This window comes from Patagioenas fasciata, chromosome 11 (assembly GCF_037038585.1).
Source record: "Patagioenas fasciata isolate bPatFas1 chromosome 11, bPatFas1.hap1, whole genome shotgun sequence".
NCBI classification, from domain to species: Eukaryota; Metazoa; Chordata; class Aves; order Columbiformes; family Columbidae; genus Patagioenas; species Patagioenas fasciata.
The window spans coordinates 8,139,445-8,152,132 of NC_092530.1; the positions used below are offsets into that span (position 1 = coordinate 8,139,445).

The following is a 12,688-nucleotide window of genomic DNA, read 5'->3' on the forward strand; positions in this document are numbered from 1 at the left end:
CCAACAAAACTCCTCTAGGCTTATCCTCACGCTGATGGTCATTGACACCTCACTCATTAAAACCACTTTGGAGGAGTTCCCCGTGTGTGTGTGCAGAGAGGCTGGGTTAGAGAGATGTGTGACATGTGGACAGAAGTCACCTTTAAGGGAATGACACTGAATGTGCCGTGGGCTTGCCCAGCACAGGACAGTGGTGCCAGGCATTCATAGCTGTGACAGGGACAAACAGCAGGACCATGGCCAGTGTGAGGAGAAATAACTGGTCCCCGAGGAGCTCCTGGGCTTGCAAAGTGCTTGTTTGCTCCAGCAAGATGGATTATTTAAAAAGCCTTAATTTTAACTGGTGTAATTTCCTCGCTGGCAGCAGCAAAAAGGCAGTAATAGTAATAAACCCTCGGCGTTATTTGTCAAGTGTCTTTTTTAACAAGGGTTAATCAACAGTAAAATTAACAGGCCCCTGGAGGGAGCTACCAGCAGCCCACGCTGACTCACACACCGAAATTTATTGCAGCGAGGAGCTCGTTTGCATTTCCTCCCGCATGCAGAAAGGAACACTAACAGAAGATGTTTGTAGGGAAAAGGGGTGGAGAGCAGGGAGGAACGCAGGCCAGTGGAGTTGCTTTGGTTATAAAGAGCTAGGGAGGAAAGAGAGGCAGCATTTGAGCTGCAGCCGGGGCTTCGGCGGCTCCGCGATGGCCGACAGGAAAGCTGAGTCACTGCATTCCTCCATAGGGCTCTTGGGCATTTCCGCAGGTAGGGATGGAGTTTCTTGGCATGGGGCGATGGGGTTGGGACTAGCTGCCACGGACAGCCCCCTTTGCAAAGGGGGCTCAGAAGCCTGTTAATTCTCAGTCTTCTCTGGGTAAAGCTTTTAGATCCAGAGATCCCTGTGCCTGTTTCAGCAGCCAACAAAATATTTGTCTTGGCTTTAAAGGGGTGGCCTGAACTTTTTGTACTTGATCCATCCCGGGTGGGACGCAAATCAAAACTTTTTGATAGTCATTTTCATAAATGATCTTTGTTTGGATGCAGTTGCCTCTCTTTTCCTTTGGTAGCTGTTTTCCCTGCAGCTCTGCTTTCCGTGTTCACCCCCTTTCCTTTTCTCCTTCTGTGTGTTTCATCTTTCTGAGTGCTGCCCTTTCCATTTTTAGGCTGGTTTTCTGTAAGCACAAGGCTTATGTGATCATCCGTAGAGTGTGTCTGTCTGTCTGCTTTTTGTGTAATTGAAATTGGAGAGCTGATTTTTACCTTTATTGGACAAGAGGGGAGCACTTTCAGACGTGATTAAGTTCAAGTTTGTTAAAACTAAGCACCCAGAAAGAGTTGAGACCTTGGACACAAATCAAGTTACAACACACCCCCCCAGCTCCTTAGATTTCATTATTTGTAGATCTTGTACTGTTATTTTTTCTCTGTTCCTCGCTCTTGCTGCTCTGGTTCTCCCCTGTTTGTTTGGGCAAAGTTTACAAGCTCTTTATTTTCCACACAGGCTCACTCTTGCTGGCAGTGCATTTCTACCAGTTAACCAGAGCGGCCCCTCTGATCCCCAGCACAGCTCTAGGAGTCCTGCTGTTGATTTTATCATCTATTTTGGCATATGCAGGTAAGTCTCAGAGGGTGACCAGCTTCAGGGCCTCCCCCTTCTATAGCTTTGCATGTATTTGGTCTGCTTTGCCAACAGGTTTCTTCAAGCTGTGGCAGCCTTGCCAGACCATTAATCCATTCTCCTAGAGGAGCAATTTTTTCCTATATAGGCAACTGAAGAAATCAGTGTTAGTTTTGAACAAATGCTTTACCAGGACCTCTGAGAGTTTTAACAGACTGAATACACGATTGCTCTAAGAATGATTCCCAGACTTTCTGAGAGTACTTTAGGCATCTGTGGATTGAAATGGTGTGTTGATGTGTAAATGCCAGGAGATCTACTTATCTGGCTATAATGAAGTCCACACTTTTTAGAATGAATGCTGAGTTATATCTCTCTTTTAACTCAGAGCAATGAGGACATGAAAATGTATGACTTGATGATGGTATTTTTTCCTCTACAAAGCAGACAGTTTGGGAAAGACACTACATGTTTTAACCCATAAAACATAGGTGCACCTCTTCTCCCAGTCATTGGTGGCACCCAGCATTAGTAGAAAGTGCTTAGAAGCATCTGTATTGATGGGACCATATGGAATGGACCACTGGGCTGGTGATGTTCCACAGTTGGTGGGAATCAACAGCCTCCTACCAAAGGCAGGAATTTCTGTGCTCCCTTATTCCAAGAGATCCGTATTTGTGTGATTACAGTCCTCTGTAGCTTGGGGACTAGTTCGGCAGAGCTCTTGCTTCCCTTCCCAACTTGAGTCTGGCTCACGAGGCTCTGTCAGCTTGAGGAAGAAATGAAGTGTAGATCCATTACAAAGCTTCACCTTGGAAGGAAGCTTCCAGGTCTATCCGTGCTGACCAGTATCCTCACATCGTGAGGTGAGAAAGCATAGCAGTAAAAATAAGGTACTCAATGTTATTGTTTGGGGGTAGTAAAGGCATTGCATTCAACTTGAAGTGTTCTAAATCAAGGGTTTGTCATTTTGGAGATCAGGATACCAAATAGGATAGTGCCTGAGAAGGAATGAGTTTTGCAATTCCTGAGAAGGCCCAATTATTTATGGGAATCCAACAGGTTGTACGACACACAGGTGACCCAAACAAGAGAGATATTAAGACTCAATTTGCATTAAGGTATTATGGTCTTGTTATTGAGTATTGTTGGCATCATGGGGGAGAGAAGACAATGGCTTGCTGAACCTTGACTTCATTAGGGCAGACAGTGTGCAAGGCCTGGTACAGTACCGACTTGAAGGAACTCAAGTACTCTGAGTTCACCTCAGGTGCTCTGATGAACACAAATGTTGTGTTGATGGAGTCTTTATGGTTGTGTCTACACAGTGTAATGGGGCATGGTGCAGACCTGCCCAAACGTGTGATATAATAGCTCTGCCTGGCATCATACAGGACCTGTGCAGCTCCATGCTAGCATAGTGATTGTGCTTCCAACATACCTTCTGCCTATAGCACACGGGTCCTAACTACTGTTTTGCATAACCTATCATCTTGAAATCACAGTTCTGTCTCTTTCATCCTTTGTTTCACAGGAATTCGAAGAAGCCTAAGAAACGCCCCTCTGTTCTTGTCTCTCTGCCTGACCATCTCAGTGTTCTGGTGCGGCTATGGAGTGGTCTTCATCCTGGGAGGGCAAGGAGTTTTGAACGACACTGGTGATTTCCGCAATGCCTTGGTGCCTGGCCTGGTCACGTTTACTTTGGCACTGCTCGTTATCGCAGTGGTGGGCTTCCTTTGCAGAGAGGTCATCCTAGCTATGATTGCTTCTGCTGTCTCGCTTGCCAGTGCTCATGAAGTTGCCATGCATTATAGCACAGCTTTCGGTTCCTCCGCTGTGGCTTGCAATTATATGATTGTCTGCTTGGTTGGTGGTTATTTTGCCCTGGGAAGGATTCTCTATTTCCTAACCAAAGAGAAAATTACCCTCCCAGGCACCGATCTGGCCAAGAAAAAGACCCATAATCAGATCCAATCCACCAGTGGCAGCGTAAATCATTTTGCAGTCACCGCTCTGATCCTGAACATGCTGTCCGCCTGTGTCTTTGGCTGTAGGCTCCTGGGAGTCACGGGCAAACTATTTATTGGTCAAGTGCCCTGGCTGTGGGCAGCTGGGATCTACCAGATTGGCATCTGCATTTTATCATACCGTGCCATGGATGTCCTGATGGCTACGTTCTTTGGTTTCACTTCTATCCTGAAATTTGCTGGAGGCTATTGCCTTCTGTACCAGATCTGGCAATCAGAGGAGCCATCTTTCCATACTCCATTCCTGGTGGTTTTCTCAATTCTTTTTGTTGTCTTGGCTCTTTTTCTCACTCTTAAGAGCCCAGTGGCTGGCCTGTATTTGCTGTTTTATGTGGCCTACTGCATTGCACTAGCTTGCAGTCCCAAGGGATTTTTTGAAGGTGGACCCCAAGGCGTGGATGTGGCCATCTTTGTGGCCTCCGCCTTGATGACATTAATTCACCTCTACAATGCGAATGCAAGCACCATGATCCCAACAGGGAAGGGTGCTGTGAGGGCCCTCCTTGCTCGCAGCAGTTTTCTGAAGCTTCGTGAAGGGGCAGACCTTCACGCTCCCTACCTAGGGTATTCCAAGTATGCAGATGCAGAAGTGCTTGGCTACGCATGCAGTGTCCTCGCTTCTTTTGCTATAACAATGACAGGGGACCCACAGGCTCCGCTTGCTACGGTTGTAATTCCATGGGTAGTGGTAGCTGGAGGGATCCTTAAGTTTCTAGGTGGTTCAGTGGCCTTTGCCCGGGGTAAAACCCTGGAAAGCAGTGCCTTCATTCTCTATGCTGTCATGTGGATCATCTGGGGCTTGGCAAGATATGGTGGCCTCTATGGCACTACCAGAAGCTTCCATGCAGCGGTAGGAATCATTGCTTTCATGCTTTTCAATGTCTTCATTGTCTTCTGCACACTCTTCCTAAACATCGCCTGGTTCTTTTACTCCCTCACTTTCTTGCTCATCGCTATCAGCTTCTTGCTGGATGCCGTCCATGCTCTTCCAGCTGGCTATGACATTGCTGCCTCCCTCATCTTTGGTTTGGTCAGCTTCTACTGCTTCCTGTCTGCCCTTTTCAACAGCACCTTTGAGGGTTCCTACTTACCAATGGGTAGGCCCATTGTGCAGCTGAGTGGTGTGGGGGGAGGAATGACCAAGTGCCTTCACCTGCCTGCCAGGAAAGCTTCCTCAGTCAAGAGAATTGCAGGTAAGGGAAATGCATAGGGCACAATGTGGGGGTGGAGGGTAAATTCTGGGAGGTTTTGTAGCAGAACGCTATTAAAATAACATCTTTCCAATCCAGATGTGGAAACCATGATAATGGATGGATGTCTTGATGAAGGGGGCCAAGTTACAAGAGTCATTAGAAACTAAATACTCTATGGGGGAAATAAGACCAATTCCTTGATAGGAGCTGGGTTTAGCAGTGAATTTGCCTCTGTCTGTCCTGTATCATACCCCTGTCTGCTCATCCAGTCTTAAATACATTAATCCTCCAGGCTGGGGCTACCACTGAAAGCTTTGTACAGAGAAAGCAGGGCAAATACATGGTGCTTGCTCTCTCCACAGGGCTGAATGACTTCTGGCCCTGATGAACGTGTCCCAGAACTCCCCTAAATGCCAGATCTCCTCTTGGATGGATGCTAGAAAATGCACTGTCAGAGGAAATGCTTTGTTAGTTGGGAAAAAGGAGATGAGAGCACCGAATTGGCTGTTTTGTGACAGCTCTTCCGTGAATTACAGCCCCTCACTTCTAGTCACTCAAGGGGTTCTGCCCTGTTCACATGCCAACAGATATCCTGAAGAACGGAGGGACTTGCGGCATCCCCACAGATACTGTGTATGTGCTTGTGGCAGCCTGTAATCGGCCTGATGCTGTGGAGAAAGCTCACCAGTAAGTATTTGTCTTGCCTTCCCAGCGAGGGCTTCCTTGGCTGGTCTAAAGAAGCCTATAGGACTTATAGTTACTGCTGAGCACTGGCTATAGCAGCCATCCAGAGCAAGAGACAAGTAGCTCAGCCTTCATGGGAACTCAGGGTGATGGGTCTGGGCGAGAAGATCCGAATGAGGGAAGGAGACAGTTGAGCTGGAATTGTCTTCTAGGATATTGAAGGCTCTTGGCAGGTGATGGAGCCAGGTAGCTCAGATATCAGAAGGAAACCCAAAGAACTGGCAGATGGGCCAGGGGATTATATCACATATTTGTAGGTATATATTTTCACAACCAAAACGCATCTGGTGTTTAACAAATGCCTCTAGCTGTACTTTTGTAAGCAAATCAATCAAGGTACCCCTCAGAGCCCTTGTGTCGGTGGGGTTTCCTCAGAACTTGGGCAGTTGGAACTTTTACCCATCACTATGCAGGAAGCTAAGACCTTGATTTGGAGTAGACATTCCTGGTTGGGAATAGTCATTAATGACCCTTCCGGTCAGGTAATCTGTTGAACAGTCCTACTTCTACTACAGACTGGTGACCTGGGCAGAGCCTGCACACTTTGTCTTAACTCTAAGCCTCCCCAATACAATTTCCTTTTCAGCTTGAAAATAAATCCCCATCTGACTTCCAGGTTCACTTTTCTTGCCTCCTTTCCAGCTCCAAGCGCCAGGCCCAGGATCGCCCCATGTCACTCTGGATTTCTAGCCTAAAGCAACTGGAACCTGCAAAGCATTTGTTCACTCCCCTCCTCTGGGACTTCATGGAGGCTGCATGGCCATCTCCCATCAGCTTGGTGGTTCCCCGAGGTGAGGAAATCCTGTTACTTCCAAGCTCTCTGGAGAGCTTTGGCTTTGAAACTCCAACTTTAAGTCATGCATCCCTGCAACGCCACATGCTCCGTGATGATATTTGTGGTAAGATCGTTGTGTTTAGGCTGAGGATACATCCACAAGTGCCGTGTGACTCTTCCTTGTGCAGGTGAATGGGTGGACTTCCTGGGAATGAAGGACTCTGCTAAATACGTCGGTACCCCTCAGAGCATCGCCATCCGCATCCCTGACTGCTCTGTCACCACACACCTCATCGACCTGGTGAGTGGCCAGAGCATACTCGTCCCAGCAGCACCGGTGACCGAACCTTGCCGTTCCACTGCCCAAGAGCCGCCTTGGTGTCAGTCCCCAGGCCTGGGTCCTCTGACCTGCAGGAGGGCAGTGAGAGGCTGGAGCTCTCTGTCGGCCCTCTTGACATGTTACCTCTCCTCCCTTTCTTCTTTTCTCAGTGAAGTTACAGGTTTGGGGAGTGAAAAGTGCTAAACTGAGAAACTCCCACAAGAAAAATATCCTTAGGAAGGGACGGGGTATGCAGGCAGCTGGCAGCTGATTTTGTTGCAGAAGAGAGGATAAAAGGAACAACCATCAACCAGAAAAGATGCAATTAAAAGACACTTATTTCCTACAGAGAACTCTTCCATTGCAAGCTCAAGCTTACCTGAAGCCAGAATGATTTTAGAAGGTCCAGAGTGTGGCCAGAGGAACTGTGATACCCTGCGTGTTCTGTTCAGTTCTGGGACAGACACTATAGGTCTTTGGCAATTGCTGTTGCTGGAAAACAAAAAGTTCTTTCCCAATCATCATCTGTAAACCCCAGTTCAGCAGGGTGTTAGTCATGTATACAAATTTGGTGGGACTGTAGATGCCTACAAAGTAGGTGTCTGCCTGGACGAGTCACACTGAGTTCTCTTTAGAGTCAGAGACTCGCGAGTGAACTTCAGAGTTCAAGTCGTCTGTTTTATACACCCAAACCTGCTCAGAGCTTTCATTCCCGTTTTTCTGTCACCAGGTTGGCCCCATTGTGGTCACGTCAGCTAACCCAACGGGAGAGGCGGACACAACACATCACAACCAAGTGTATGCCAAGCTGGGAGATAAGGTAATTGGGGCTCTGTCTCTTTTTGTTCCAGCTGGTCCAAAAAAGAGGAGGGATGGAAGAACGCAAGCACTGCATTTCCAGTCGGCAAATCAATAGACGATACCATTGATCTTGGAAAGTGTCCTTTTAAAAAAATCTCATTGATGCTCCACATGTTGGTGTCATAGTGAAAGAACAGCGTAAAATACAGAACTTGATAGGAAACAGAAGTTGTTCTGTTTTATACAGTATAGTAACAGCTTGGCACTGTGAGTTAGTTTATCTTCCAACACAGAATGATATGAGCAACAAAAAAATGCTTCTTTGCTTACAAGCAATAAAACCACTGATGCCTGAATGTGCCAGGGCTCCAGCTGGTCCTGAGCTGCCAGAACATGGGGGATTCCCATCTCAAGCTGAAGCTGGTCTAAAACTGGTGCCAAAGCTCTAAAATATTCCTGGCTTCCAGGACTTCCAGAAGTTCTGGGAGTACAATGGTCATGGCTGCCTTCTGTTTCACTGCTGAATCCTGAGATTACTACATTTTGTGTATTCATGACAGGGCAGTTTCAAAGAAAAGGTGGTATAAATCTTCCACCTGTAACTCCTCAGAGATATGGTTTTCTACACATTTGCTTTGTGGATGGGACCTCTTCAAAGCTCCTCAACTGATGTAAACCTGTCTTTGCTGTACCGCTCACCTACACCCCATAGAACTCTCTCTCTCTCTTTGCTTTTACTAAGTTGGTTTATTCCAAAGTCAGCCCGTAATTAGTGTCAGTACAGTACGATAGGAAGGAGCAGAGTTGCCCTTGAGGATAATTACCTGCTGTTGAGAGAGGGAAACTGCCTCCTCTTTTCGCAAGTACCTGAGGGGGACTTGGTGTGAACATCTGTTGCTCTTCAGGTGGATGCGGTTCTCTGTGATGGGCCTTCTCCAGAGAACATTGCCTCCACCGTTGTGGACTGCACTAAAATCGACAGTGGAAACATAGGATTCTTCCGAGTCGGTATCATCCCCAAGTCTCAGGTAAAATTAATCTTGATTTTATTCCTATTCCCTTTCTCCATCTCCATTTAGTGGGTTTCAGACTGGGGGTTTCCTGGTTCCATAAGGAGGTGAAGAAATCTGTGGTAGCATGAGGAATTATCACAAGGTGGTGTGAAAAAGCAGAAAAACAGAGCTCTGTGTCACCCGCATCCTCATCCTGCCTCCGGGTCACCCTCACACCTCTCTGTGCTGTGCTCTGGGGAACATGTGAGGTGAGACTGATCTATTCGGGTCTGAGATCCAAGGTCGTGGAGCTCTATGGGGCAGGCTCTCCATCTGCACCTGTCCCGGAGACCTCTGAGGAGACAGAAATGCTTAGTGCAATCCCAAGGCCGAGCCCAGACAAATAGCTTGAAAAGGGCATTATTTCAATAGCTGAAGATGAAATCAGTGCTTCCATCCCTACAATCCCACTCACTGTTTACTGATTCCAGGTGCTGCAGATACTGGAGCAGGTGCAGAAGAAACACACGTTGGGTCCTATCAGAGGCACCTACAGCATGAAAGGCCAGGAGGAACATCTGGATCACCGCCACACCACGCACAACGGGGTGGGCACAGCTGCTGTGGAGGGGACGGTGCCACCACCTGAGAATCACACTCGCCTCTGACTCCTGTGCAGGTCAAGCAGTTCCGTGCTCACTGGGAAATTGTTTGCTGGAAAATGACATAGAGGTGAAATTGGGAAATAGGAGAAGTTTCCCAGCTGCAGGGGTGACTTATTCACCTTTCTATAGATCCTGCTAAGACATCCCGGTGCAGAGCTGACTTACCACAGTCACCCAGAAGTAAAATTTTCACCTATGGAGACTTACAGCTTTTGCTAGAGATCAGACATGACCGAAGAAAGTGTTATATCAGTGACAGACTGGCCTCAGAGTAACAGAGCTTTATTCCTTTCACTAGGAGTTAATAGGACACAGGGTAACATGAAGTGTTTCATAATTACATATCAAGGAATAAACTTTGCATGAAACTTGAAGCGCAAGAGGGAGAAGGGAAGATATAGAGGAGTGGAAGATATATTCAGGTACTGTACTGGTGAATGCAGTGGACTTTCTAAAAGAGGTGAGGCAAGCCCCTCAAGAGCTGGGGCTGTATTCTAACGTCTCTTCTCAAAAGGCAGGTCACAGAACCCAACAGTAAAAAGAAATGCCATTGGCCAAGATGCTATTTTCTGTGCTTCACAGTCAGCGTGAGGGTGCAATTACTGTTTTGATGACTCCAATAATATCTCCTTAGAAGCGCTGGAGCATTGTGAATGACTGTCCCTTCCCATGTTATCTTATGCAGAGTATGAATTTCAGGACAATCGTCTGCTAGGGTGCTAGAAGCCGGTCTCTTGCCTCAATAGCGTAACTGTACACATCTCATGGTACGTTTCCTCCAGAGTGCAGATTTACTGCGGAGCGGTAACTGCTAACTGGGATGACGTGAAAAGAAGTTTCAAACCAACGTGAAGAGTTTTCCTTGGCAAAAGCTGCCTGGCTGTGCAGTTGGTGGCTTTTCTAGCCTATGAAAACTGTTGATCTTATTCTTACCTGACTCAGGTGCAAGGTGCTGATCAAACTCCAGCTGAAACCAGTGAATTGATTCATTGATTTCACCTGAAGTTCTGCTGGAACTTGAGCATAAATGCTGTGTAGTCAGAGGAGCTCAACCTCTATGAACTATGGCAAAACCAGGTCTTCTCAGCTTGTTCTTACAGAACTGGCTCTCTTCCTGCAGAGAAAGAAAATGCGAGATAATTGAGTTTGTTAAATAATTCTGCTGGTCTACTTACTGTATCTCTTTGGAGTTTATTAAAACTAATTTTTAGAAGGCAATAAAGTATTTTCAATAAAGTCATATGCCACACAGAACTGGGGTATCATCTGCGGCGGGTACCTGAAAAATAACCTTGTGGGTCAAAGCGTTACGGATTTCAACATGTGAGGTTTCCTAGCACTGCATGAAGGATCTGATGAGGAAATCAAATTGCTACACTTTCCAAGGTGGGGAAGAGGAGGGAAAGAGAAGATGACTCCTAAGGTCGCCCCCCTGATGCCAGTTCCCTTGCTGAGGAGTGATAACGAGCTATAAACACCAGGGCTGAATTTGGCCACTTTCCAGTAAAAAAAAACCCACCAAACATAAACACTGAAATCTGAGGCCGTGTGGTAGAGAAGCTTTAATCTGGAGAGGTGCTGAACCATCACAAAGCTTTTTGCTGTGAGGAAACAGCCCTGGCTTAAATATACCCGTGATTCTGCTGCCTTGTGCTGCAAATAATGATACGTTTTAGTGGACCACAGGTGAAAAGCAGTTTAAAAAGCTGGATTCTTCACGAGATGCCTCGCCTGGGTCCAGTTTTCCTCTTTCACTCTCCATGGTGCTTGTTTCTTATGGAAAGTTTTCATCGCAGCATCAGGGCACTCGGAGAAGCTGTGGGGGAACCATTTCTCGCTTTGCTGGGAGAAGTGCAAGACAGGGAGATATTTAATTTCGGTCCTTATTTTACCCCTCTGCTTTATCCTCTCTGCTTTATACAAGCAAACTGGAAAGAAATAGTTAAAGGAAGAGGAGATTTAAATGAAATATTTCACTTTAATCAAGGCAAAAAAAAATTCTAATGTTTTCAGAGGTTTTCTAGCATTCAAGGTGAAGAAATCACTTTTAAAGAGAAATGGAGAGAGAGGAAAAGCTGCTGTTTTAACTGACAAATCCAAGATACTTCAGTATGAAAGCATTGAGACAAAAATTTAAACTTTCTTCAGCATATTTTCAGAGATTGAATCCATTTGGAGGTATTGACAAGAGTTTATCAAATATTTTAATCCCTCTAAAAATGTAGATTTTTTGGTTGAAAATGGTTGCCCAGCCCTCCTCAGAGCAGACTCTAATGGAGTGGTTCCTCTCCCTGCTCAATGGGAATGAATTGCTCCATTGCAGCGTGCCAGACTAGGGGGACAGGACGGGACTTGGGGTCCTCAGATGGAGAAAATGATGGAGAAAACTCAGAGACTTCTGCAAAAGGCCAATTTGGGTTGCATTGTCAATGATTTGGAGGCCTTTAGGCCTGAAAGGTCACCCTGGGAGACGAAATAATCTCATGAATGGGCCTCTTTGTGAAATCACCAACATTTTAGTCCCACTGGGGTTGGAAACAACCCAGGAAGAAGGGTTGTTCCACCTTGATTTTGCCCTTTGTGGAGCCCAGACATCCGTGTCAATTGAAAGAAAAAAAAGGAAAATAAAGAAGTGTATTTTCCAGTTGCAGGAAAAAAACAGCTCACCCTTCTGAGAATAGAGCTGTGCCATAGGAACAGGAATTGACTCAGCGGCATCTTCGAGCGTGCATGTTGGTATAGAGGGTGGACCTGATACTAGAGTGGGCACAGTGGTTCAGAGGGGAAGGGCGGCATCGCCACCGCCTCCTGAGGGTGACCAGCCGAGCAGAAGCCTTGAGACACGGGCAGAGTCATCGTTGTCCCTTGACCACCTCCAACTTAAACACCAGGAACTAGGAGAGCTGTAGGGACAGAGCCCTCTCCTTTTTGGCTCCTGCTCCTGAAATAAAAAAGTCAAAGCCCGCCTATAGCTTGGGGTGGGACATGAGGTGGGGGAAAACACACAAGCAAAGTCCTGCTTAATCGGCTGATAAAAGTCAAAGCAAACCCCTTTGATCTTGGCACTGTTGAATGCACAGCACCTGAAAACACAACCCACAGTGACTTTATGTCATACTTACCTTGCTGCATTCTTCCTGTTACTCCTCCCTATAATGTCAAGGGCCCTAGGGTTATTAGTACAAAATGACCTGATAATCCGGTTTGTCGCTTTTGGGGAAAATACCAACAACAAAGAAATAGCATATTTCAAAATCCTGGGCCAGATCTTCATCTGGTTCACAAAACACAGCTTGGATCTACATGCCCGATAGCTGAGTTGCTGTGCCCAGCCAAGAGCCGGACAACCTCTAACAGCCCCTGACATTCCTGCCAGCTGTAATACTGAATTTACAGAGCAGCCCTGAGCCAAGGTTCGAAATAAGTCAGGACAGAGGTAGCTGGGTGACAGCAGCTGGGCTCTTAACCAAAAAAGAAAATAATTCTGTTAAAATTGTCTTTTGCTACGTGTTTCCCTCATTGTAATTCATGGTGCGCCTGAAGTTGTCTGGTGTGGAACAGCAGTA

General features: G+C 46.5%; 1 protein-coding gene across 1 annotated transcript; it reads left to right on the forward strand.

The window, feature by feature from the left end:
* Positions 1–556: 556 nt before the first annotated feature.
* On the forward strand, positions 557–10,333 carry LOC136106458 (uncharacterized). Its single transcript, XM_065846792.2, has 9 exons — positions 557–753; positions 1,490–1,603; positions 3,141–4,826; positions 5,414–5,513; positions 6,213–6,361; positions 6,534–6,646; positions 7,395–7,484; positions 8,371–8,493; positions 8,949–10,333. The coding sequence occupies exons 1-9, from the start codon at positions 693–695 to the stop codon at positions 9,123–9,125; spliced, it is 2,613 nt and encodes an 870-aa protein (XP_065702864.2). The 5' UTR covers positions 557–692; the 3' UTR covers positions 9,126–10,333.
* The last annotated feature ends 2,355 nt before the right edge of the window (positions 10,334–12,688 follow it).